Consider the following 27,943-nt stretch of genomic DNA (forward strand, 5'->3'; position numbering starts at 1 on the left):
AAAACTGTCCCGCTTATGTGAACAACAACGAACAACAATAGTAATAATAGGAAGTCGCAGCCCTATACCGGGTAAGCGTCCGGAAGATACAAATATATTCATGAAAAACACTTAGTGGAACGAATGAGTATAGACAGAGGACTTGTGGGGCCTGGAGTTGTTTACACACATCTCAAAAATATCTTTGACCTACTCTTAATTCAACTGTCCTATTCGCTATTTACAATGTTACAACTACAAATGGCTGACATATATTGTGTGTTCAGTTTGCTTTACCGATCATGCACCAAGACCTTCTCTGCTGTATAAAGTTAGTGCATATTTGTTACTAATACTTCTAAATAAAAAAGCCGTGATTAAGTATGCAATCATCGTACAATATCCGAAGACTATAGTTTAATAAGCAATTCGGGTTTGAGTGTTTGCACCTTACGTTTACGTGTATGACGGAAAGTGTACCCAGCGGAGCACAAAGGAAAGGAGTGCTCCAGGCATACGACCCTGAATTAAATTAGCGGTCGACATGAAAGTCTCAGCTGATATGGTCAGAACTGGTAAAGCAAAATGATGAAATTCACTTCAAAATGGTTTATTCTTAATAGTTTCAGCAGAACAAGAGCAAAGGGAACCAGGAACCATTATTTATTTGCATTTAAAAGAAAACGCAAATAGCTTCCCATGACCATCAGTTAGGAATCGGCTGATTACAGAAAAATGAATGGGAAGATCCATCTGGAACTAACTGCTCATATCAATTGCTTCAAGGAACTAACTGTAAACATGCAACAGCGCGAGGAAAAAGATCAGGCACAGTACAATGCATTTTAAAAATATCCTTTAATTGGATTTCTTGGTGGGGAAAAAAAAACAGTTCTCGTAAGTCAGGGGATTTCTCAAGAGTTTGCATACCAAATTTTTTAATCTGCATGCGATTGTATATTTTTTAAGCGACAGATATTTTGCATTAGTAGTAGTGTTATAATTTCATGTTAAAATGTCAGAGGAACCCTGAGAATTTCTGATATGGCGACATTCATTTTAAAATAATGATACAGCTGAATGGCTAATAGACATAATATGAGTCACAGAGACATGAATGCAAACCCACCTTCAGAAACCATAGATATTTAAATGGTGGTTAAAAAATCTAAAAATAAACACATTAACCATAGTACCTACATGATGTATGTATTGGTAGAAAATACATTTCACAGACAAAATGTACATTCTTGCATTTAAAAAAAGTTATTTCTATTGTATGAAAGTGAGACACACAGGGTTTGTTTAAGGATATTTTACTAAAAGGTATCTGTTGACCTCTGATCACCTAATTGGAGCAGAGAAACAATTAACAAGCCAAAAAGTTCAAAACACAGACAAGCTGCTGAAAAATAACCAATTTAAAACAAATTTTAATTACAGCACAACTCTTCCCTACCCACGTGACCATTAAAAAAGGTCAATAAAAATTTACAGTAAACTAGAGAATAATTGATATAATAGTCTTAGGACATATAACATTGCCTTTTCAAAAATATTACCTTAATCATAACTGCAGTAAACAACAAAAATAGAGAGATAATAAAAAGGATAGTTCACAAAAAATACAAAATGTTAACTAACATTTCAGTTTAAATCAGGTTTTTCCCACAAAACATTCTCTATTTTTATATAAAATAGATTACAAAAAAAGAGCTTTTTTTGTTTAAACTAAAACCTGGACAAACTATGTACAAGTTATTTTACTGTATTTTTTAACTATAACCAAAAAATGGACCACAGGCTTTTAATTAAAAATGTTGCTTCAATTCAAAAAGAGGTGTGATATTACTATTACATCAAAGCAACCACTCTGTCCTATATATTCAAAAGTAATGAGATTCCTCCACAGAAATCGTGCCCCAGGCTCCAGTATTTTCACTGCTGGAGATTAACTTGTTCAAATCATATGAAATGTGCACGTGTGCACAAAGCTGTTTAAAGCCGGTGCAAAGAACATGGTTGTGGTTAACATTACATAATCATATTTTGCTGCACAAATGTCCACTCTCCCTAGTCAGACAGCTAGCACTGTACATCAAATTCAGTATTTAAGGTTACCGATACGAAAGTAGACAAGAAGGAAGTGAGAGGGAAAGTAGAATGGATTACAAGAGTAGCATATAATGAGGAGGCAACACATATGCAGTATGAAGGATCGCCGCCTGCATTAAACCAGAAATAAAAGGAAACATTTGCCTGAGCTGGAGGTCAATGGCTCTCACCTCTGCTTCCCATTGCTGCAGACATTCGTCACACAGGTAGGGGCACTGGGAGTTAATCCCTGGAGTCAGGGACAACTGTACAATGGTGTCTCCATTCTGTTAGGTCCTACTTTCCATCACAATGCAGTGAATCTCACATGTTAACAGGTTGACAGTAAACCAAGCTACAGAATTAGCAAAATTTTACACTCTCCCGGTCTAGCCCACTGCACCACTAAATTCAAACCCCCCCCCCACACACACACACACACAAAGCTTTGCTTTGTCATATGTAAATGCACTACTCACATGCTATGTAGTACCCCCTAAAAATAACCTTCAGATCTGCATGCAGTAATCCGCACCACAGCCGCAAAGCTGATCACGTTCGCTGAAGAGGCAGTGCTGTGTGCAGCAATTCTTTTTTACAATTATATTCCGAAACTTTGCAGCAATAACTTTTTCCCCCTTAGTAGTATAAAACAGCAATTAAACTGGCTCCACAGGGTAATTCTGAGCTGAAAGATTCTGGTGAGAGAAAGATGAGCAGAGACCATGCAGAGGAGGAAAAGCGAGAGTACAGTAGCTGACTACAAAGAATAACAATAATAATAATAACAATAATAAAAGATGGAGCTTAATGCGTGTTTGGCTTAAAATATTTACACTTCATTCCCATTGGACAAGCCCATGACCCCTGTGACATGAGAGGTGCCCAACCCCCTCCAGCCCAACCAGCCGCCCACTCTTACAGGAGCAGTTTTCCGTTACGGTGGATTTTGAGAATCTTTCCTAGTCTCTGCTTTGCGGTGGCCAGACCCCTTTTTCCCCGCTTTCCTGTGAAACGGGAGACAAGAGAGGCTGGCTGAAGCAGCGTTTCCCCAACACTGTCGGTGTGACTGTAGGGTTAGGTGGGGTTAGGTGGGGTTAGGTGGGGTCGCACAATGACTCACCTTGACCTGCTCCTGCTGCCCCTGAGCTCCCACCCCCAGCGGGTGACGGGGACGAGACAGAGTAGCTACTGCTGCTTTGGGGTGACTGCGATGGCCGCCTGGAGGTGAGGAAGACCCCCGGGGCCATGGCAGCTGGCCCTCTGGGGCCTCCGAACGGGCTGGGGCCGGCGGTGTATTCATGGTCAAGAAGGCTGGCAGAGTAAATCTCTGCCCTTCTGTCCTCTACCTCAGAGGCAGCCCCCAGCCCGTATCCTTGGGGATCTGAGGCAGGGGGGGGAGGCAGAGGCAGCGGCAGCAGCTACTTGCGGAGGGGTTTTCGACTGACTCTGGCTGCTTGGCTGCTTCTTGGTGTATCTCCTCTTGGTGGTTTTCTGTTGCTTCTGTCAGAATGGAAAAACCAATTGCCTGATCTGGGCCTGTCACTAGCTGCACAGGAATCACTGGCTGGTCATGTGACCCCTGCTGTACAACACTGAACTGACTTAAAGTAAAACTCAGTTACAGATGTTCTGAGAGACAGAATGTTGCTGCTGTTGCACAACTCACCACCACTAAGTTCCTAAACTTAACATTTTCCTGTTATCATTTCTGTAAGTTGATAACCTTCTTAATCTTCTGAGATTACCCTTAGCTGCTACGCCACCTGCTGGGCAGGGCTTCAGCTCTCACCTGCTGTGCCAGCTTGGCAGCCGCGGCAGCAAGACCCGTCTCCACAGATGCCACTCGCGTTCTCTCCCTCACTGGACGTTCCTGTTTGGGCAGCGATGGGGTGACCCGAGCTGGGGAGGGGGGGCACAGAGTCAAGCTGGAGTACTTTGGGTGGGAGAATAAAACACAAGCTCAAGCCAGAGCTGGGGGGCGGGGCTTGTCTTTGGGGAAATCCACACCTTTGGGGTTCCATGGTGTGTCTCCGGAGTTCCTCTTCCGCTTGAACTTGGATTTGAAAGCCAGGTCTTCCTCATCGGACTCCAGAGAGGGGTACACTGAGAGAACGAGTGACTTTTAAAAGAAGCTACTCACAACCGAGTTTAACAAGCAACCACCTGCCCACTACAGCCATATTCTCACCATAATCGGAGTCCTTGAAGCAGGTGCCCAGAGTCTCCTGCTCATCCAGGCTCTCCAGCTCGTCGTCGCTGAGGTTACGAGCCGGCCGCTTCACTGGTCTCTTCCCGGGCCTCTGAACGACCCGCACCTTCTCGGGGCCCGATCCCCGCTTCGTGCCAGGGTAGGATGGAGACGAAGGCGAGGAGGAAGAGGAGGATGAAGATGAAGACGAGGGCGGATTGGCCATGGAGAGCATGCCCTGGATGGCGTCTCGCGTACTGGGAGAGGCGGGTGCTTCCTCACTGACGGAGAAAGAACGAAAGAAGCAGGCAGTTTAACGGTAAGCAGGAAAACAGCCCACCTCTGACTCCGGAGCCGGCCCTCGTTTGGGAGATTAGCAGAAACACTCTGGACGGAGGCGGTAGTGCAAACAGAACAAGACTGCAGGCAGGGGGTGTGACACCACCTCAGTGATGGGTCCAGTCCAGCCACTTGTTTGCTGGCCTTCAACAGGTCCAGGATGCCCCCAGCGCCCCCTTTAACACTCTGCAAGGCAACTGCATCTTCGTCTGTTGTGTAGTCCTCCTGCAGAGTGACATCGCAGAAACACCCCTGGATACGTGTTGGGATATGCAGAGACCTTTTACAGTACAAATACAGCGACGAGGTAGCTCACCTCGATATCGAAATCGACCTCCCCTGGCTCGCGGACTCGGTGGGGGTCAGAGCACGGCTTGGCCCGGGGCAATTTTCGTGGGAGACCTGCAACAATACCGCAAAGTGTGAGCCCCGACCACCAGGACGGGACCAATCGGCGGTTAGATCGATGACAATGGCCTACACGTCACTTTAGCCCTTGGGGACAGTGGCTGGTTTATTTAGTGTGGGAAGTTTATTGTGGCGGTAGCGCACCTGAAGCCAGTTTCTTCCTTCCGGAGCGAGCGGCCCGGCGTCTGGAAGGTGGGCTTTCGTCGATCTGCAGCTCCTCCTCGGAGTTGGACATGTCAGGGCTGTCCAGGCCCTCAAACTGGGCCTCACCCATTTTCCCAGCACTACTGGCTGATTTACTCCCCTTTTTCCTGCCAGAGGCCAGATGCGGAAAAGGAAAATTTGAAACAGCCCAGGACACAAAAAAAAACAAAAAAAAAACTACAATAGCACAATGTAAACTAATGGTGAACTGTGTTTATGAGTAATGAGTAGATACACCTATCAGATGGTTAACGTTTTTTTCAGATGGAGTGACACTCTCTGATGTTCTCTTCGTTCACTTATTAGGCCGACAGAATAAAACAAAAAGGTACTGTATGTGATGAAAGCGAGGCTCCCTGCATTTCACTGCAAAGTGGACTGAACAGGGCAGCTCAGAATACGGCAGCAAAGTATGAAGGCTGCAAATCTGCAGCCCCCCCGGGCCCCATAACCTCGCTACACTCACCCCTGTTCTTTGCCATTTGTAAGCACCAACTTCAGCTTGCTTTTGTCCAACTTCCCCTCCAGATCATCCAGGCTGGTGACAGGCAGGTCCAGCTGCAAAAGACAGTGAAAAACAGTCTTGATTTTGCGTATTATCATCATACCAAATTTCCTCAATGTTTCCTTCAAAATTATCTTCATGCAAAGGCACAGCATGCTGCAGAAGCACAAAGTAAATATGGTCACCTTGTTCTTGCCCTTGGTCCAAGGCTGGAACTTTTTGAGTGTGTGCTTGGTGTGTATCTCCAGCAGGTCCAGATCTTCAGCTCCAGGCTTGGCCTCCTTGCCCTTCTTGTCCCTCTTCTTGGGTCCTGAGGCTGCGGCTCCATCCTTTGACTTGGAGGCTTTCTTTCTGCCAGGAAGGCGCCCAGGAGTAGGAGGGGATGTCATCGGGGTGTGAGGAAGGGATGAGGAGAAACCCCGAAGGGGAGCAAATGGGGCTCCAGTCTTCCCCACATTCTGCTGAAAGATGTCCTGTCAAAAGAATTAAAGGAGAATCAAACACCTACTTCAACTAAACAAATGAGTAGAAATTCAGTCGGTAAATGAACTGATAGCATCAGCGCATTCAATAACACAGAATGTTTGAACATATAAGTGCCCCCTCCCCTCATTATGCAATGCTGAGGTTCACCCCATCCTACCTCCACCAGGCGTATTTCCTTGGCCAGGTCTTTCACTAACTGCTGGGTCTTGATGGTCTCTGGGATCTCGTGTGCGTGATCAGCCACCGCCTGGGATACATTGTTAGCAACACTGTGTTAAGTTGCAGTTCAACATCGCTACTATAAAATGTCAAACACCTGTTTTTAACACACAAAAGGTTCACTCATCCCTCACCTCCTTGCGGGTCCAGCTGCGGAAGGCGTTGTTGAGAGCCTTGGCACCGTGAACCAAGTAGGAAGCCGGGGGCCTGCGATTTTCCCTCAGACCTGCAGGGGCGGCATATATCATTCCCATAATTCACCATGGAGCACAAGGTATAGCACAACATCACAAAACAGAGATGCCTGATAAATGTAGTTTTGAGAGACACGTGGAAATCCGACAGATAATTTCACTTCATTAAGATATTAAAGGTGTTTAAGCAAACAATAAACAAAAGCCTAGTAACTTGGCATCATGTCATCCATGAAATAAATTAAGCCACAGTTCCTTAACAGCTAATTTTAAATGTAAAAACAAACTGTACTGAAACAACATTTAAATCTCAGTATCTTAGTAAAGTATCCAACTGTATAAACAGCTAAACATTACATTAAAATGTAATGTGTCTGCAAGGACTAATGCACAAGACAGTGTCCTGTAATGTGATTCCATGGTGAAGAATGATACCTGTATACTGCTAAGGTCTTATCTTAATGGAGGGACAAGCCCCTCAGCCAGGGTGACTTACCTCTGAGTGTGTCGAGGAGGTGCTTGCCTACATACCAGCACACAGTTTCAAAGTTGGGGAAGCGGAATAAGTCAGCTGTGCTCAGTCTCTTCTCAATTTCGTATGCCCTGAGGGTAGAGTCAATAGTCAATTCAAACAGTGATGGGTAACGAGAAAAAAAAAAAAAAAAAAACACGGTGGGGGGCGGGGGCAGAATTCCTGGGCACTGTCAATCACTTGACTGGCTTTTCTCACTTGTTATGTTGATTTGTCAATTATCACAAGTGGTGTTAAGCAAGGCACATCTCACCCAAAGAATTCAACACTTAGCCAATGAAATGAATGAAGAAGAAATTATGCCATGTTTAGTCGAGCAGCTCTGGACCGTCTCACCTGAGCTGCATGTCGATATTCAGGCTGTGCAGAAAATTGCCCCCGAATGCCAGGCAGTCCACTGGGGTCAGTACAGCATGCATCCATCCTGAAAGCGATAAAGTAGATGGGAAGCAAGTTTTTACCAAGACATTGGATAGAATGGGATGAGAACACTGTCCAAACTATAGATGGCACCCAATAAATTAACAGTGTCTGAGAGAGCACTGTAATCCCACACAGGCTGGAGAGTACAGTCTGGTCGTATCATTACAACCTGTGGGACTGGGCTCTCTTTTCTCAGTGAAAATCCTATTCAGCTTGTCTCCTCAGCACTTGAACAAAAGTTCCCCATGGTACCCATCAAACAGGTAGGAAGTAAGGACAGTACCTGTTGGTATGAAGAGGGTGTTGCCCTGCTTGACAGAGCATTTGTAGCACATGTCCACCTGGTCTCCAAAGAAGAGCTCGTTCTGGTTGGACGAAGAGCTCCACCGTTCAAATAGAGCCAGATTGGCTGGGCTTGGTCTGATCAGGTAGAAAATCTTTTCTCCCTGGAAAAAAGCAGCACAGGAGCAAGCTGATTGTGGGATGTTCGTTTTTGTCTACAACAGTGGAAGATATCATCCTGAACGCCCTCCTTCATCAGCAAAACGTGCTTATCCTCATCCCTCCATCTCTTACCCGAAGCACATGGTACCACACAGAGGTGCCACCAAAGTCAATGTGAAAGTCTGTGTAGCTGTCTTTGACCCCCATCAGGCAATACTTCTGAACATTGGGCCTCTCAAATGCTGATTCCTCTGGCCACAGGTTCTCTACCCAGGACAGCTTCCGGACGATCTTGGGCGTTTCTACCAGGTTAGACAGCCTGAAAGAGAATCCGCTGGTATTAAGTCTGGAAGCTCTTACAAGGGGATATGGTCCATTCTTCATTAAAGGAAGCCTTCTCAAGCCTGTGCTTTTTTCCCCTCATTAACACATATTATTCCATTCTGGATCAGCTCAGTTTAGGCTGGTTATTTATACAGTAACTGGAACACAGCACCACTGTTACACCCATTTCCCAACAACAGACTTAACTGCACTATCCTACATGATCAGAGATATGACGATGATCCTGTGATTTAAAGAGCACAATTGTAACTACAATTGTACTGCAATTCATGCAAGTAGCACCAGCCTACAGGAGCAGACAAGGCACCTTGTCTCTGAAAACTCCAAGCTGATCACGTTGAGGACTCTGTCTCGGTTGGGGCTGTTGTAGTATTCCACAAAGTCACCCAAGCGCATCTTCAGGTCGGCCTGACGACCAACATCAATCACATCGATCTCCCGATCAGCTCCTGCAGACAGAAGACACATCAGCCTCACCGTAAGGCCCCTGCCCCTCGGGGAACACAACAGACAGGCACGAGATCATCACACACATACCTATATAGTGCTCGACGTCAGAGACGGAAAAAGAGGCCGGAGGCAGGGTCATGCCCAGCCCATCCTTCCGCAGCACCAGCACTGGGACACTGAAGGAACGCTCCTCAAGGAAGTCCACCGTCAGCTGGGCTCCAGAAGGCTTTAGAAGAACCTCCTCAGCGCTGACGTGAGAAAGGAAAACAAGGGAAGTATCACCTGCAGCAGGAAGCAGCCGAACAACTGTTCAGTAGGACTGGGGTGGGGGGTTACCTGGGAAAGGTGCGGCTGCGCAGCTCACGGACAAACTGAGATGAGCCGGTCTTCACTGGACGGCTCGCATCCCTGGACGCTCCTGCCCCATCAGACTGTCTGTGAGTCCCACGCCGCTTTCGCACTGCAGTGGAAAGAGGGGACCATGACACACACAGGCACACCAAGGCATCCTGACAGAAAATCCCCATCGATTGACACAGATGACCACGCAGGGAAAAATTATGTGAAGTGAGTAAGGAGAGTACTACAGACGGATACTCACTGACAGACGGGCCATGTGTGACTTGACAGTTGGGGCAGTGGTAGAGGTCAATGTCTGTGGCTTTATCCTCCTCTACCCCTACACAGCTGAAGAGATATGCACAATAAGCTTATCAGAGCTTTTCATACACCTTCGTTGTCATTATATAACATCAGTATATCATACACAGTTGTATAATTAATCTATTATACTATACTATATTATTACATATAACATCACCCTAAATACTGCGTTACCTTCCATGGAACCAATCTTGACAGACGTCACATTCGATCATAAAACGGGTGACGTCATACGGCAGCCGGCACAAGCAGTAAACAGGAACCGACGCCATGCCAACCAGATGGCGTCTTCAGGACTTTATGTCGTCGGGGAACCACAGACTGTGACGGTATTATGCCAGAAGATGTGCTTGGAGGAGGACAAACTGAAGTACTGCACGGTGCTTTGGTCTCAAGCTGCGACTCCACGGGATCTTCTCAAAGTCTCCCAGATGGAAAATTAGAGCTCTACATACTGACAGAGCATGTCAGAGAGAATGGAGCAACAGGTGCGTTTGTACTTGGCGCGTTTGATTCTCGTCTTACAGAATCCACTGCATTAGCCAGAGTCGTCAGCCTGTTGGGTGAGACAAACGCACTTTGAAACGAGGCATATGGCACAGATTGTAAAAATGACCACAAAAAAACACCAACAAAGATCAACTGCATTAAAACTGATCAAACAGAAAACCACAAAACCCATGCACTGTAGGACTCTTTATGCAACCATCCATCTGTCAACATTTTATTCTAGTTAAGGTCTGCAGGGGGCCTTGGAGCTGATGCAAGGCAGCACAGGGCACAAAGTTGTCAATCTATTGCAGGACACAGGCACACACAGTATTACACTGTATAGGCAATTTAGAGACAGCAGTTAATTATGCTAACTGCATATCTTTGGAGGGCTGGAGGAGACAGGAGCACCTATAGGAAACTCCAGGAACTTGGGGAGATCATGCAGACTCCACACACAGAGAGCATGGTTGGGATTCAAACTCCCCCAACCCTGGAGGTGTGAGCAGACAGAGCCACTGTGCTGATCAGCACAATGTATATATTTTTAAAATTAGAAATATTATTATTTAGGCCTGTGATCCTGTCCAGAACAAGCAGTAGGAACGTGGATGGATGGATGGATTACTATCTCAAGCAAATAAAGCCGCTTTCCATGTCTGCTTATCCACAGAAGGGCTGTGCAGAGCCTAAGGGCAGCACATCACAGGGGACACACATTAAAATGAATTTAGAAACACAAGTCCGCCTGGAGTCCTGACACTGGAAACCCACACAAATAAAAGAAAAGACGCAAAAACACACAAAACCATGGCTGGATTTCAACCCACAGCTCTGAAAGTGGGAAAGTGGGACTACAAAGTCCTGTTAAATAAGCTTGCTCCTTCAACATGCACAGCATACCTTCGGCACTTTTAAACGTGCCTTCTCTCCAGTACACTGGTCAAGCGTTGGTTTAATTCCGTTAAAACAGGTGCAAACAAGTCAAAATATACGTATGTACTACATACATGACTACGTAGCCGTAAAGAGCGCAGGACCCTGATATACGGATTAATCGTTTTTGCAAATACTGGAAAAAAAATTAAACTGAAAACAATCTGAAGCAATAAATATTTGTGTGTGAAATTACTGCTGTTCACACCTTTTATGAACCAATATATTAATTTTAAAAACCGTAACTGGAGGTACACCAAGTTTAGTGAGACCGTTACACTTATCTAGCTGTTTTTAATATTATTCGCAAAACACGATTTTTTGCATTTCACCAGGTAATTTCGTAGTATATATGATATATAAATATAACGAAACATGGTTTTCGCTTAAACTAGAAATACCGAAATTCATAAAAGATGCTTGAATACGGTGTCTGTCAAGATACGGACTTTTTGCTTCGGAGACGCGCGTTCACTGAAATATTAACTATCTTAGTAAAAAAACGCACACTTAGTGAAGTACAAAACCCTTATTAAAAAGTCGCAGCCTCCATGCCGTTCTGTTATCCTGTAATACAGCCTCCATGTGCTAGTTGAACATGTAAACATGACTAGTTACTACACACCGCGAGCTAAGACAACGCGCCATAAGCCCTTTATAACTAGTTACCAAACAGAGCAGGGTAAAGTTTACCTAAAGCCAATATTATATAGTTATTAAGCAAGAGAGCTGTTAGTTTTATTAACAAAGTTTTGATTTACATCATGCAATATGGCGACATCACACAGCTCAAATATATATATTTACATGTACGTGTGAAGGCCGCTTGGAAACGTTACGGGTCTGCAGCGGAGCGGCCGCGGAGATCCGACGCCCGAGAAGCGGCGGGCTTCCCCACTCTGCGCCGAGGCTTCGGTGTGGCCCAAAGCGGGGGAATCGTGTTGTTCGCCAGTAATTAGTGGAGATTCATCCGACTGTTTTTTGAAAAAATTTCCGGGCTGTGGAGCCGGACCGCTCCGGTTCACAAACCGACGGACAGAAATCCAGCCAGCAGGAACGAAACGGCTTTAAACCAGAGCGACCCTGGCACCGCGACGACGCTTGAGGCTGTCAGAGTGTGACTGTCAGCCGGAGGGGAACAATAAAGCTCGGTTAGATCGGTCCACATCCAGGCCTACACGGGCCCATCCGGGCGAGATACTGAGGCCACATGTCTCCGAAAGCGAACGCTGTATGCCTACATGGTCCCTAATTTTCAATAGCGCCTCTACCATTACACTTAGCGGTTATTTCAAAATCTGTAAATCATATTAAAATAAGTTAGTGAAGTTCTCATGTGCAGCTGACCCTGATCTTGTTTGAATGTAACTATCAGCAGTCTTGTGTAATTGTAAGCACTCAAGTATACCTTTGCAATGAAGACAAAATGCTTTGTTTTACTAAAAGAATAAATTTTATTTCAGCACTGTAAGTCATTTCCCAACCATACAAACATGACTGCAAACCCTTTGTCAGCCCTCTTTCCTTTCATCCATTGTGATAAGACCACAACAGCAAAACAAATATGGAAAAAAAAACATTTCTTTCCAAAACATTCTGGTGCTTTTTCCTGCTGCTAAAACACATTTTAGACTGTAAGAATATTAATAAGGAATTTACCCTTCACTGCACAAGTCCTTATAAGAGCTTCTGATACATATATCAGCACACACAGATGCATGTATCAGTTACACATTGGATGTGGTGGAACACACAGGAACCAGTGTCTAAAATACATATTCATAATAAATAGTAAAGTTTGCTATAGATTAATGATGTAATGAACAAACTCCTTCCAAAGCAGCATCTGAGTAAGTTTGTGATATATAACGTGTAGGTCCAATCTGAAAGCGTGCCTTATTTTGTGAAGTGAAGGGTCGTGATAAAGAAACAGGGAGAATCATGCAAAAAATAAAAACTACAGACACAAATCTAAATAAATGGAATGAACATTTTCTTAATAGTGTTTAGTGCCTAAACAGAAATAAACCCAAATTACTCGTTCTACATATATGTGGAAAGATGTGTTAATACGGGAGAAATGTCCATGTTAACTGACAAGTTCAACCTAAATTCAGCTGAATAACCAGAAATCACAAGACTTATACCCTCTTTCAGCAAAAGATGTGAACATCACTATTTTCCTTTCACACAGTGGACCTCAATTCTTGTACAACTTCACCAGCTGAGCTTCATGATATGCAGGTAATTTTTTTTGGAATAAACTAATCTCGGTTGAAAGAACCTGAAAGCAAGTTTTTGGTTCTTGTGTTTTTTTTCTCCTTCTCCCCACAAATAAATCCTCCGTAACATTGTGCTTTCTGTAAGGCAATAAAAGGGCAGCTACCAACAAAAACAAACCCGAAACAGCAGGGTGTAGCAATCAGATTTTGCAATAGTTACATCAAAGTGGTGAAGCAGTCAAACAATTTCATATAAAATACAAGCAAGGGAAAAAACCGCAATTGATACAGGTTACAAATCGTCTATTTGTGCTAAGCGCATTTCAATACTAACAATAAGCAACAGTGTACAGATAGTGGTAGTAATAACATTAGTAAGAAATAGTAAGAAACACTTTTAGCTCCACACTGCTGGAAATATTTAATTAGCATCTTTAGAATGTTACATACATCCTCATTATGTGTATTTCAATTTGTTAATTTTGTTGGGGAGACGAGGAAAAAGTGGGAGATGGTTTAGAAATGTTGGAGACAAAGTTATTTTAGAGGAACCAGAAACAGGATATAATTCACATAACTACAAACAATTGTCAGTAAGTCTTCTACTCAACGGTGTGTAGTACATCTAGGAATATGACCAGTAAGTTCCACTTAGGTCCAGGTGTCCCACCTGTGTGTGCACAGTGACTGCTTATACATGGGGTTTGTCAGTACATGCCAGGTTCACACAGTTGCTGTATGCCATTCACATCAGCAAGTTTCTGTGAAACGTATCACTTTGTTTCTGGCGATGTATTGGTTTTTTTTTTGAGTGGTGGGAGGGTGCTAAGCTTGCATCTACTATGACAAACCAAATGCATGACAGCCACATTTCATACCGTCAGCTACAGGAGAGGCTCGGATTTAAATGTGGGTGAACATGGTCTCCTCCTTAAGCACTGTATGACTGTTTGTACATCGCTATATGCATTTCTAAATATCCATGATACTCCACTTTAAGAGTGGAAGTGTATCTGCATAATTAAGTGATAGCTTACCTACATTCACCAACAGGACTCACCAAAACTATACAGAGATACAGAACATTAACAAGAAGATGGTAGTTGTGGATTCAGTGTGGTATGTGTGTCGGTGTGTATACATGCACAAAAGGAGGACAATGTCAAGGTCAACTATTGTATTTTTAAAATGCTTTACCTATTTAATGAACTGTACTATACATACTGTACTAGGTTCACAGTCCAGTCCAACCTACTGTGGCTCAGACTACAGCCCGTCTGATATTATGTCTGCCTACAGTTCCAGTCTAATGCATTACACGCTAGGAAACACAGCAAAGCATAACACTGTTTAATCTAGACTTATTAAAAACAACAAATATGAAACCTGTTGTTTCAGTCTTTGCTTATGATTATTTGATAAGGTGAACATTGAACAGGGCCATTTAAAGTGATTCAGTGTTAATAATTCTTTACCTTGGGTTCAAAAATATACTTCATAAATAAAGGGTATAGTCAAATTTATCATTAAGTAATTTTCTGAAAATAGTTTTAAAATATTTAAAAGTAAGGTGCTTGAAACTGACTTTTAAAGTTCATCAGAACATTCCGAACATTTATTTCCTAAAGGTACAATGCCCAATGTCCTGTCTTCTTGGCTTAAGTTTAAAATAGTTCAGTATAGTCTTCTCACCTATATTATTAGTGTTACACTTACATTTCACCTGGGCACTACTTCACATTTTTTGAATATACATGTCATTTGTAAATTACTACTTGCTGTCATTCTGATAATGACAACTGAGTTTACTCAGTGATTTCTGCTGGCAAAAAAAAAAAAATTCTTTTAAACAAACAGGTAATTTCAGACATCATCCAGTGCCAAGAGCAGCAAAAAGGCTATGGACTATAGCATAGAGTACAGAGGATGAAATACTTATACCATCCTTTTTGTACAATGCAATGCACATTATTTTTTCAATTTTTACACCCATCTAAGTGTATTCGATTAAATCATTACATGCATCTTTGGATAGCCAAGTAGTACTGTTTGGCTAATAACTGGATCTGTTGATAGGTAAATGATTAAACAAATGAAATGACTCCCTCCTAAGAGAACTGAGTGCCTGACAGTTATAACTGCCCTCTTCCCAATAGCTGGCCAATAGTAAAGCATGAAATCAGCAAAGCTAAGAATTTCAGTCTCTGCAGTAATTTGGGTTATAATGGCTCTATCCACATTAATAAACACATTAGCCACAAATAACACCAGGTATGCCCTAAGAAAACAAGTAAAGGCAATTCCTCATGGCAATGAATGTCTTCACAAGTTCATGCCACCTGGTTTAACAGCATGGGGGGATTAATATATATCATAAAGCATTATGTTTTTACGAGGCTGCCTATGTTTTAATTTGGTATGCAGTTAAACTGGTAGCAGGGAAATATTTTCTCTTCAGAATCATAGCATAAATGGTAGGAACTGTTTTTCAATTATGAAATCTGAACAGGAAATTTTGTCTAACCACTTTTAGGGTTTCAACTTAGGCCTCATTTTATCCTATATGAGAATAAAGTGATATTTATTTCCATACAAAACCACGATTTACTTTGTTCTCACATTCAAACTGATTTTTAACAAAACATCTTAGATTTCCATTGTAAATCTGAAAGGTACTTTAGAAATAAATACATATATATTATATAAATTCATCAAATCTGTATTAACTTGGTCTTTGTCTTTCCATAACAATAAAACTAATTTTCATGGCCAATATACAATGAAATAAATAAAAAGTTTACTTAAACCAGTTATGTGGTTTAAGATTGGGCTGCATAAATTGTAACATCTCTTATTAAAATTCTGAGTGCAGAGTACTTAAAAGCAATAGGTATATTTTTGTCAATATACACAAAATGTTTAGAGTCACATTAGTTAGACTTGAAAAATAAATTTGCATTAATTTGTCGGAGGCAGCATACAATCACTCTGAAAACAAGGTGCACAGAAATGTTAATTGCAAAGGGAAGTCCTTTTGTTGGCTGTGTTTGTTTAGCTTGTGCAGACGGGACAGGAGTCAGTCCGCTGCACAAGTCTGAGGCTGCACCAGGCTGAGGACAAGCTTGATTGTCAGATAGAGTGTTTGCCACAAGCTGTCATGGGAGTGCAGTCATGCTGAAGCTCACACTGCGTACGTTTACCCGCCATCCATCAGTTTACTCAGCACAGCACCGCGAAACTTCTCAAATCAACCTCTCATGCTTCTAATACTTTCTCAGGTGTCAAAAACAAGATTTTGAGACTTGGACTGTGGCTAACATCTTATACAATAAAAAGACAACTTATCTACTTTCAATTCTCATTTTGATGCTTCACTTAGATTTGTTACACATTTGCTATTGGACTAAGATCTTTGATCCTACTGTGCCTTACCCAAGTTACAGGCCTCATACAGTAACACAACACACAGCACAGTCTGGTGCAATTTAGTACAGAGGTACTGTACCAATGTGCTGTATCAATGCAATCATCTCTACACTACTCGGCATTACACACTGTTGCTGTAATGTCTACACTACACTGCTCTCTTAATATGTGACTGACGTGGGTTATGCTTCTCAAAATATTTTGAATTCATGGACAACTGTAGCCATTTTGAAAACAGAGTGTTGTTATTTTTGGGACAGGGGACTAATATGGGCAAATGGTTACCAACGCCCAAGAACTAATCTAGATAAGTGATTTATTTTACTGGCTTAAAGGTCTTTCTGTTCTTTTCAGGAAACACTTGTGTCATTTCAAATTAAAATTGCTCAGCGTAAAATGACAAAAAGGATGCAAGTGTGAATGATTGGCAAAATGGCTACAGCAGCCCTTGAAGAGAATTTACCATGGCAAAGGTATCACAAGGACTCCCTCTCCCCCTTATTACGTTCTGGCATGAGTTCACTCTTCCTTCTGTAGAGCTCCATCTGATGAGCTTTCATCAAGGCAACAAGGTGCCTCCGTCTCCACTCTGTCTCCTGATTGGTTGTCTCTGCTGGCTAAGGCACACTGGATTGGCTGGACCAGAGGTGGGGGGTCTAGAGGCTGGGCAATGGCTGGTGCTGGAGAGTTGCCATTCACGTGCTGAGGCACACCTCCGTCAACCTCCCCCTCAGAAAGTCTCCTTGCCCCCTTGATCTCTTCAGTGGCTTTTGGCGGGGTAATGGAGGGTGGGGTAGTGGGCAAGGTCTAAAAAGACACAGAGGTACGCAAATTATGTATTTTGCATTTAGTACATTTTTGCTAAACATTCGACTGTCCTCTCCCCTCATTTGAAGAACTGCACAGTTCCCATAGTCTCAGGAACATCAAGAAAATTCTTCAGGACCCACCACACCCTGGACATGTGCTGTTTGAAGGCCTGACAGTTTTAGTCTATTGACCTGAAACAACAGACTAAAAAACAGTTTCTATCCTTCAGCCATCATCATACTAAACGTCGCTAAGCTAACAATCTGATCTAGTGCACCTTCATGTTTACAATACAGTCTCATGTTTACAACTCAGTTGGACCATTGCTTTACTTTAATGCTGCTGTTTTCAAGTGCAATAGGTGAAACATGTAAGTGCAATAGGTGCAGTATGTCGAAACTATGGGGAACGACTGCTTTATCGTGCTGGTCTGTTTGCTTACTGTTTATTGGATTTTTTGTTTTATTGTTGCTAATTTGTTTATTGATGTTGTGACACTGGAGAGGATGGACTTTTAAATTTTGTTGCTGTGGAAACAATGACATTAGAGCATCTGATTCTGATCCAAAAAAAATAAATCAAGATTCTAAATTTTCAAATGAAATCTAATTCATTATAAAAACATATAGCAAAAAATAGCGGAAAATACCTGCGTTCTATTGGTTGGCTTTTTCCCACCCCTTGCTTTTCCCAGGCCTTCTTTCCCCCTCCTGGATTGGTCAGTGGGGGTAAAAACATATTTACTGTCCTTAAAGACACACCACAATCTATCGTAATATTACATGCTTAGTAAAGCAAGAAACACCAACAATGCTCATCTCCAAAAATAAAATACTTATGTATTTCATTTCCTATCATCAATGGACAGCTGGCTATTTTTTCTTTGTTTAAACCTTAATAGGTTTGCTTTGGCAGACACAAAGTGGAAAGGTGATCTAATTCTCAGTATATTGGTTGTTCATGATTTCAGTCAGGATTAAACAAAAACCAGGGCAAGGACTGTAGCTACTGGTCTTTTCAAGGGATCGACACCCATAAGAGGTTAAACAGGTCCTGTCAGGTACTTATCACAATCCAGAAGAGCAGTACTAATTAAAACACAAGTATACCCCGGGGACCTGAGCCAGGAGAAACCTTCTTCAGTTTTCTAAGCGTACATTTTGCATTTCCTTTAGATAACATGGTATATCGCTATTGTCCTGACTGAATCTGCGGTAGCCCTGTAATGCTGTCAGCCAGAAATAGCATAGTGACAGTTGTACAGCAAAACTAAGTGTATAAACACATTCTGTTTAAGAAGACAGACACCCCTTCCCCATTCACTGCAACAAAAGTCCATAGTAACTACGTACCCTTTCCCTCCTCCAACCGACACCACCTGCATGTTGAATCCACCTCTCCCACGTGCAGGCTTGTTCCCAGCCCATTGGCCGACTACCATACCAGCGATTTCCAGCTTCCCTCCCTGGGGGGGAATGGACTGTATGCCTGGGTGAAGAATTAGCCAAGATCTCTTGAACAACTAGCTAAATCACAAGTGAGAAGGGGCCATAAAGACCAGGCGGAGAGCCTCACCTGGGAATGTGCGCGGCCTGTGTGGCGAAGGGTGGTGATGGTGAGGAGGCGGGGGCAAAGAGCCCAAGGGCCTGGGAGGGTAGATGGAAGCTAGAGGGTAAAAGGGTGGGACCACAGTGGGAGGGAGGAACGCAGGAGGAGGGAGAGGTGGTGGAGGCGGGGGAGGGCGGGAAAGATTGATGCCCTCGAGAATCGCCTGCCGCATCTTCTCCACTCGAGACACCTGCTCTTCCTGCAGACAAAAAGGAGGAATTAGAAAGATGAAGCATTGACCATGGAAATAAAGGCAAGCAGGGCAAACAATAAGGACTGATCATTCAGAGCCCAGGAATTAGTGCCCTCAGTAATGCCCGTCTTGTCTGTTCAGTCGAAGCCTGATCTCATGTCACTGCTAAAGTATCGCTTACTCTGTGCCACTAACATGTGCGTCTGCGTAAAGACACGGTGGTGAAAATGACCGTGTGTCGGTTGTGTCAGGGGCTCAACTACACCTCACGGCCACATCAACATACATCACCTGCCTGAAACATTACCATGGACCGGGAAGAGGGTCATCTTCTGCTTACAGACTCCTGAGTGTGTGTGGGATGGACCCCTCTTACAGGCAGATGGCAAAAAACTGACTTCACCCAAATAAGATGTTCACTCACAACATTTGTCCCATTTATTGTTCAAAAAACAAAACAAGGCTTTGTTACAGAACCTGAGCCAGAGTACTATACATTTCTAATATTATTATCAGAATACTTTTATTATCCCAAAGCACAGTTTATATCTCACTGGTCATTACATCTATCTTCTCTTCAATTTGCTCCAAAGCCCATTGCTTTAGAATTCTAAATTCTAAATGCTTGAAGTTACAAAACCTTGAGAGAGAGAGAGAGAGAGAGAGAGAGAGAGAGAGAGAGAACGAACACTCAGGTGACGCGTCCCTGGCTCTCACCTGGCCCTCACACATGTCCAGCAGGGTCCCCCTGTCCCGAGCTGCCCGGGCCAACTTGCTTTGGAACAATTTGCCGTCAAAGAAACCCCAGGGACAGCAGTGCTCCCAGGGCAGGGGCTGCCCACACACGTCGTTGACAAAGAGGGCCGTGTCCACGCCGCTCATGAAGAGCGAGGCCAGCTGCACGCCGCGGCTGTCGATCTTCTCCAGCTGCGGAGGTGCAGAGATGCAGGAGGGAAGAGAGCAGGATGATTCAGCTGCTTTCTCACACACTCGACTGCAAGGCGCCGTCATTAAACATTTAAGGCGAGAACAAAATGGAGGAAAGGAGGAGGGAGGCGGACAGAAGTGTTCGCACCTTGAGCTCCTGCAGCTGGTCGGGCTCATATAACTGGCGGGACACGGCTTGGGCTAAGAAGGCATCCAGTTCATGACGCTGCAGGATTCTGCCTCCAGGCCACTGCATCATGTACCTGTCCACAGGCCGCAATGGTGAGCGTGCACCTAACAGCTTGTCATCATCATCACCCAAATGTATGCGACATTCTGAATGAGTATGAATGAGCGAGGCTAATTCTGCAGGCACCAGTGCAGGGTAGTTTTAAGTCAGGCTATCCACAGAGCACTATTGTAAATCTGTTTCTGGCCTGGCACAGATCATCCAGAGAGCTCTCATACCCGAGGCTGAATGGCACGCAGAGCCAAGGCAGACCTGCCTGGCCCTGCTCCAAATTAGGCTGAGCGCACTTATAGCAACAGAACCGCCCCTCCAAACTGTGACGAGTCCCAGTTCACTGGCACTGTTTACATTTGACCTGAACCGAAGGCTGAGGTGAAAGACTCCACAGCACTGGAAAACGAAGGCCACATTTTAAATGCCAAAAAGACTGGTAAACAAGCTGATGTGTCTATCCAGGATGACTAATTATGTTCTCAGGGGAGCGATTCAGTTTAGAGCTCCAATCCTACAGCGAGCTCCACCGGACCTGAAGCTTGCAGCAGATTGGCGAGTGGCGTCGGCCGCACGGACCTGAGCACGCAGCACATGAGCAGCAGGTGCGAGGGCACGTTGGCAGGGTTGAGCAGGGCTGGGCAGTCGGAGCGCATGCAGGCCAGGAAGGCGCGGGTGCGGCGGCTGCGGTCCTCAGAGGCCCGGCCCAGCCACAGGCGCCGCAGGTTGGGGCAGGTCCACTCGCGGAAGCACAGCGCCGGCACGAGCTCCGGAGTGAGCGCGGATTTGGCCTTGCTGGCACACCACTCCTTCACAATCACCGGGGGAACTGGGGGGGGAGCAGTGGAAAGGAAGGGGAGGTCAGAGGGAGCACTTCAGGGTTCATATGCCAAGGTCAGTGTCAACGGAAATGAATAAACAAAGTCTGTGGTGCGCTGACCACACTGACCCCTGGCTGGCCTAACTCAGGACACTAACTCTAATTCAGCGTTTCCCAATCTGGTCCTCGGAGACCTACAGTTTTTGCTCCTTCCAAGCTCCCTACCAGACAATACACATTTTTGCTCCCAGAGGGAGCAAAAACAGACTGTCTGTGGGTCACCGAGGACCAGACTGGGAAACACTGCTCTAACTGTATACCAGTGCTGCTGGATGCAAACGCGGTCTAGTGCATCACTAGCGCTAAGCAATACTAGGCTCACTGGGGGCTCCCTGCATTTTCCCCCCAGCCTTACCCTCCAGAGGGGCTCTCTTGCGCATTGCCATCCTCTCCAGCCTCCGGTGGGTCTCCGCCAGGCTGAAGAGCACTCCATAGGCATACTGCCTGGCTGAGCGGAAGAGCAGCGATGCAGGAGGGAGGTCAGGGTTACAGTCATCCTCTATACACACTGGCATCTTCATCTCCCCCTGGGACAACGAGACAGGAGGCATGGCAATGGAGAGTGAGAGTGTCAGGTGATGGCCAGAAGTCAACAGTGTTAGCACAAGCTGCATCTAGACAGTAGTACCTTGGTGAGGATGTGGTAGATCTGGGGGTACATCAGCCCCCTCCTGTGTCGGTGCTCAGCTACTCTCAGCACCTCTGCACTGACTTGTGGCAAAGGGGGTGTGGTGATGTCCATGTGGCTTCGTGTTGCCATAGAGAGCAGCGATGGAATCGAGGGGCCGCTCCCGTTCCCGTTAGGGCCGTCACCTGAAGCCCCGCCCCCGCGGCTGCCAAGATCCTCCCACCTAGAGGACTTGTCAGCCAAATGGCTACAACAGGGGGCAGGACAGAAACACTAATTCACAATACGTTATTCTTAATGACCACCGCTGCAACACTAAAGCAGAAGACCACATTCTTCAAAAGGGATCATTTTCAAACAAATTCGACAAACAATTATCAGCAACCATTAAATGTTATGTTGATTTTGAGTGCAAGAGAAGCAGGACGCATTTGACCATGAATGTACATTTAGAGGTCTTTGAAAACTGGAGAACCTTGAATCTGCCGCGAGATATGAGTCTCAGGTTCACATTTGTTTAACGTCACGTTTGTGTTTACCGGGATTCCAGACAACTAACTTTTCCAACAATAATACTTTAACAGTATTTTTGTTATTAAACCTGATATTATTTAGCATCCCAAATCATTTTGAGAAATTATCCTTGTCTCTGCTGAATCAGTTGGCAAACAAACTTACTTGCTGGCGTCATTTTGTTCCTCCCCATCAGAGGAAGAGGATGGGGAAGGAGATTGACCTGAAGGAGCAGCTGTGTGGTGATTGGGCGTCCTGGCTCCCCCCTGAGATGAGTCGTAAGGAGCCGACCAATCGGCAAAGCCTGTCTTTCCCACCAATGAATCGGTGCAGTCTTGTGCAGGAGGTGGTGGATTTTGGAACAAGAGAGCTGGCCCAGGAGCACAGCCATGTCCATATGGCGCAGCATGATAAGGCACCTTGCCACCTGTCACCTGGCAGCAGAACACGGGCATGGGGGTGGAGTCACACAGACCCAAACAAGGAAGAAGAAATGAGAGGATCGCTTTTAAACAACCATATTATATAGAGCGAGAAAACAAAGAGAAAACCTGATCTACGACAACATACATTAACAGATAAAAAGACATTACCAGGGAGCCTGCAGAATTAGTGCCAGGAATGTGGCCGTCCACATGCTGCCATGGGAATAGCCTAATCTTTAGAGCCACCTCTCGAGGTGTTTATAGCTTGGATATAGCATTGGGGGCCAAAGGTTCCATAAATGGTTTACACAAGCCCCTTCAAAGCACCATCATCAAAGCACAACAGTGTGTAGAAATGCGCATGGACACAGGAATGGAGAGCAGATCTGGGCAGCTAATGTTGTGTCAGATGCATAATTGTGTGGAGCTCATTCTCCTAGCCTGGCACAGGGTTTTTTTCTGTGATTTTAAGACTGAGTTCTCTGAGACACCTCAACCCTGTAGAACACTATCAGAAATCTTCAGAGGTGTGGAGGTAGGGGAACGCTGTTGCCAGGCCCCAGCCATGGTGCTGGACTCCTGCTGCACGTTGTACTCATGCCTTCCAGGCTTCATGAGGGCCCAACAGGCCACTAAGTCACATTTTATCGCTTCTATTTCTGTCCACGCTTTGCACTCATTGTAAATCCACTCCAATGAATTCAAAGATTCTCTACTGATTAAGAGTAAGAGTTCATGATTCAATTAGGCCAAACAGCAATTATTTACTTTATTATTGCCAAAACCTGGTCACATATTAACACACAAAGTTACGGAAACCTGATGGCAAACACTATTGTGTAATGACTCCACTGTTCTGCAAATGAGTTAATGCTGTGAAGATTTGTCTTAACAAAAGGCGCTTTTAGCTGTCCCTAGACCTGGATAAGAACCACCCCAATACATCCCATTATGTTCTTATGCACAAAGAACGCTTTAAAGAAAAGCAACTTAACGGAAAGAAATGGCTGGGCCTTACAACACTAACTGTGCTGTGGGTTAAGTGTAAATGACATCATTACACAAGCACTTCAAATGACCTAGAATATTGCCTGTCAGAAAGCCAGGTGTGGAAGAAGGGGCTAAAATAAAGAAATGACTCACCTGAGGCTTCCCAGGCTGCATGGTCCCGATGTGACCAGAGGGACCCCCGAATGGACCAGAACCAAAGCCGGGAACTAAGCGAGCCACATAAGGCAATAGCAGTCAAGATGGAACAAGAGAAGAAACAGCGCAAAAAAACAAAAGGTGAAAGCACAAATGACAACAAGTATGATAGTCCCATCTAATTTCAAAGTCAGGGATATTCTTATTTAAAATGAACAAAGATCTCACAAAAACAGCCACACAGTAGAGTGGCCACTGGGTTAGGGCTAGGGCCGAGGAGTGTGTGGGACTGGCCGGGACTCACAGAGGTATGGCGTGGGCCCCAGAGACAGCGGTCGAGGGTTACTGGCCACTGAGAAATACTCCACTGCCTTCTTAAACCTGTCCACCTTGTCCTCTGTCCTAGACTGGAGAAGCAGGACAGCAGCATGCAGGTTAGCACTGTATGCCAACCATCAAGTGGGAAAAAGTCCCCCAACAACACACACCTGCGTGGACCCACACTTAAAAGTACCACCCACAGGTGGCGCTGCAGGCTGTGAAAGGACAAAAACTATCCAACACACCCACTGGCAGCATCTGCGTTTATATGCGCTGCGATGGGTACTTGACTGAAGGGCTTTCATTCAGGCGAAAAGTGAATCGCATTAACGTGGAGGCTACCATACATAGCAGGACTGAAGTATAAACAGTGCTGTTCCAGAATGTTCAGATGCCTTTAATCTTCATTCCTCTTCAAAAATAAGCTGTTTTTCTGAAGTCAGTACATATTTAACTATACCTATTAATAACTACAAAGATGAAAATAAAAATGAAGTAGATGTGAATAGATGTTGTACTCGCAAAGTGCAGGAAATGATATAGGATGTTTTAAAATAAATGTCCTGGCACTCACCTGAGACTGCTTAAAGACATCTCTGGCCACAGCGTCCAGGTTTCCAAGATCCTTGATCGAGGAGACGTACTCAGACACTGCTTTGATCACAACCTCACATGGAGGCAGCACTAACTGGTGAGCCCGCACCTGGCAAAGGGGGCGGGGGGAGACAATTCACCCACAATATCTATAGTACCACATGCAGGGAGAACATCCCACAAAGAAACGCAGGAATATTTAAGACCCACACAAGGGACCTGAAAAATGTCCCCACAAACTAAAAAGCAACAGGTTTCACCACATTGTGGGGACATCTGGTTCCCACAATGTGGTGAATACATCCCCCTTCCCACACACACACACACACACACACACACACACACACACACACACACAAAACAAGGGGTACCTTAAGAGAGGCCAAAGGATGTTCGGGGCCTAACAGACTCCAGTGGAAGGCAGCCAAGTCTTCATCTGGCAAAATGTGATTCCCTTGGGAATAATTTTTCAAATTACAAAAAAACATTAATGTCTGAAACACAACCAGCGGCCCACCTGATTATACTGAATTACAACAAAATAGTCTTATTGTAATATAATAAAAACCAAAAAAGACATGAACAGACATGCTGGCAGCCTGTCTCACCGAGCAGAGCAGCAAAGGTAGGAAGGTGGTGGGTTTTGAGGCCCAGCTGTCGAGCCGCTTCAGAGAGCAGGTACTGATGGGTGGTCAGGTTCTTCCCGTTCCATGACAGCTTGAGGGCATGCGAGCTAAAGTAGGCTGGAACATTGCATAAAGCAAATTCCGAATCCTGGGCAATCAAGCCCTGGAATCCAAAATCCCTATACAGGGAGAGTACCTCCTGGTGATGATCCTGGAGAGTCTGAACCACCTGGAAAGGGAGGAGAAGTCAGAGGACAAAGGCCTGAAAGAGGCATAGCAGTGCCCAAAATATTCAGTCCAAAAGCAGGAAATGGAAAATAATTAGTTCTATTTAAATAGCTACTATAATGGATCCTGATGGAAAAAATAATTTGCAACAATAAATATTTCTGCTGGCAATTACCTTTCCTTTAATTCACACAAGTCCAGTGCAAAACAAAGCTGAACACTGCACAAAAACCAATGTTTCTGCTACAGCTGCTACAAAAACTTATTCAGAGCCATTTTCCCTCATGGTTTGGTTGGTACATGCCTACCTGGGCAGGTAAGCTGATGCTCTGCAAGAGATGAAGCTACTCTTTCAACAAGTGCTTTGCAAAAGATTTCGCTGATTCAACACATGGTAGCGTAGCTTAATGAAATCAGCGAGAAGCCCATGTTGCGCGGCGGCAGCCTGGCAGTCAGGTGACCTACCCGTACGCGGAAGCGCAGCATCGCCAGGCGGACACAGTGGCTCAGGCAGGCCGGAGGCAAAAACCACGCTCTGGGTGGAGGTGTGGCCTTGCTGCCCACATGATTGACGATGAGCTGTGCTGTCTGTCTCTGCGCCTGCGCCCGCCGTGCCCACTCTGGCCAGCGGTCCTTCCCCAAAGTACCGTTGAAGATCACAACCAGCTCGAGGCCGCCTTGGTACAGGCAGGCCTGCGACAGGGCCGCCAGGTATCCCAGCATCGCATTCCACTGCCCGCCACACACCCAGTCAGTCTGATAACCGCCATAGAGCCGCTGCAGACCAGAGTCTGCATCAACCAGCAGGCGGGCCGGAGGAGGGGGTGGGGGCAGCGAGTTCGGGTGGTGGTGATGGTGGTGCGGTGATTGCCGGCTTGTGCTCCGCCCAAGTTTGAGCAGGTCCACGGATACAGCAGCCCCGGGACAGCACTTCTCCAGATACTCCTGGAAGCCCTGGACCCCCATGACAGCGAGGGCCTGATCTGAAACTGTAATCTAGGTCTTTAACCTGTGAAATTATTCTGGGACTGAAATGTGGGGTTTTCACCTGAACAATTAACCTGGGACTGTAATCTGGGAGTTTAAACTAAAAAAATATAACATGGGGCTGTAATCTGGGAAATAAAACGAATCTGGGACTGTAATCTGGGGAATTAGTCTAGGGACTCTTAAAACGTCAATGACGAAAACCCACAAACTATTTCAACTGCAAGAGGCAGTCAGTAATTTAGTTAACCGGTCTTACGTTTCTGCGCTAAACTCACCGTTTTTCATTTAAAACTTATTACACATGACAGATATCAGTATTTAACTACTGGGAATATGGATATAACCGGATTGAGTAAATAAACTAGCGGATTTGCGTTAGCCACGTTATTTAGCTATGCTAGCATGTGTATGTAGCTGCTAGTTATCTCTTTTTCTATAGTATACAGTTCTGAGCTTAGTACTACCTATTCTTCTGATGGGTTAACCGCTAACCCGCGACAGCGCTGGTATGCCCATTAACTGGTTAACCAGATCGTTAACTAGGAGCCCACATAGCTGGGTAGCTAAGAGGGTGGATAGCTGCCTAGCTTAGGAAAGCGCTGTTATGTTCTTTTGGACCGTATCTACCGGCTTGTTCTCATGCTTGCCGATGATTAACAAGTGAATAAATGCAATAATGGTTGTCAGGCTGCCATATCCTCACGCATTTACCCGTTATTTAGGCTTTTTAACCACCCACACCACACACGGCAGCTAGCACCCTTAGCCCTTCGGCACAGCAACGTTTACAGACTACTGTCGACCCCGCTAGCTTTACAGCTATTCAGCTAACCAGTAAACCACCTCACGCGCATAACTAGCTGGTTGTGGCGGAATACAGTCAGGCCAACCAGGTGGAGAATAGTTGTTTGCAACGTAACTAAGTAGTTAAAAAAAACGTCAGGCTAGCTGTTGGCTAGTTGTGAGGGAGGGGGCGAAGGATAAAGGAAAGGGGATGTGGAATGGAATGGCGGCTAAAAGAAAAAAATAAAGAAAAAGAACAAAAATAAAAGAGGGAAAAGCCGGCTGGTGGCTCCCGCAGTGTCCCACTCACTCACGGTTTCATGCCGTAGAGAAGACGGGCTTCAGGCGTCGGCCATCTTGTCGCTGTGGCTTTTCGCTCCGCGGGCAGCGCAGGGACGGGGGGGGGGAGCGGAGAGGAGAGGATACGCGTGGGGAGGAGAGGTGGGAGAAGTGCGTGACAGAACCCTGGGGAAGGGCA

General features: G+C 45.0%; 2 protein-coding genes across 2 annotated transcripts; both read right to left on the reverse strand.

Annotated features, from left to right (window-relative positions):
- Positions 1–1,279: 1,279 nt before the first annotated feature.
- phf8 (PHD finger protein 8) lies at positions 1,280–12,103 on the reverse strand. Its single transcript, XM_049023407.1, is given in 23 exon segments — positions 1,280–3,080; positions 3,197–3,479; positions 3,481–3,576; positions 3,866–3,975; positions 4,084–4,179; positions 4,265–4,545; positions 4,710–4,828; positions 4,920–5,005; positions 5,156–5,322; positions 5,682–5,773; positions 5,906–6,193; positions 6,364–6,453; positions 6,560–6,651; positions 7,116–7,222; positions 7,488–7,575; positions 7,858–8,020; positions 8,151–8,337; positions 8,671–8,812; positions 8,901–9,061; positions 9,150–9,273; positions 9,415–9,500; positions 9,651–10,032; positions 11,712–12,103. Coding segments are annotated over 22 exon segments (3,045 nt in total). The 5' UTR covers positions 9,749–10,032; positions 11,712–12,103; the 3' UTR covers positions 1,280–2,991.
- Positions 12,104–12,334: 231 nt separating this feature from the next.
- On the reverse strand, positions 12,335–27,866 carry fam120c (family with sequence similarity 120C). Its single transcript, XM_049023406.1, has 16 exons — positions 26,158–27,866; positions 25,447–25,693; positions 25,210–25,292; positions 24,819–24,947; positions 24,228–24,330; positions 23,921–23,994; positions 22,518–22,786; positions 21,840–22,086; positions 21,567–21,738; positions 20,911–21,160; positions 20,239–20,353; positions 19,881–20,090; positions 18,938–19,169; positions 18,715–18,850; positions 18,012–18,072; positions 12,335–17,359 (listed from the first exon to the last, which is right to left on the reverse strand). Exons 1-16 carry the CDS (start codon positions 26,656–26,658, stop codon positions 17,072–17,074), a joined length of 3,117 nt encoding a protein of 1,038 aa, XP_048879363.1. The 5' UTR covers positions 26,659–27,866; the 3' UTR covers positions 12,335–17,071.
- Positions 27,867–27,943: the final 77 nt, after the last annotated feature.

Source organism: Brienomyrus brachyistius, chromosome 8 (assembly GCF_023856365.1).
Source record: "Brienomyrus brachyistius isolate T26 chromosome 8, BBRACH_0.4, whole genome shotgun sequence".
NCBI classification, from domain to species: Eukaryota; Metazoa; Chordata; class Actinopteri; order Osteoglossiformes; family Mormyridae; genus Brienomyrus; species Brienomyrus brachyistius.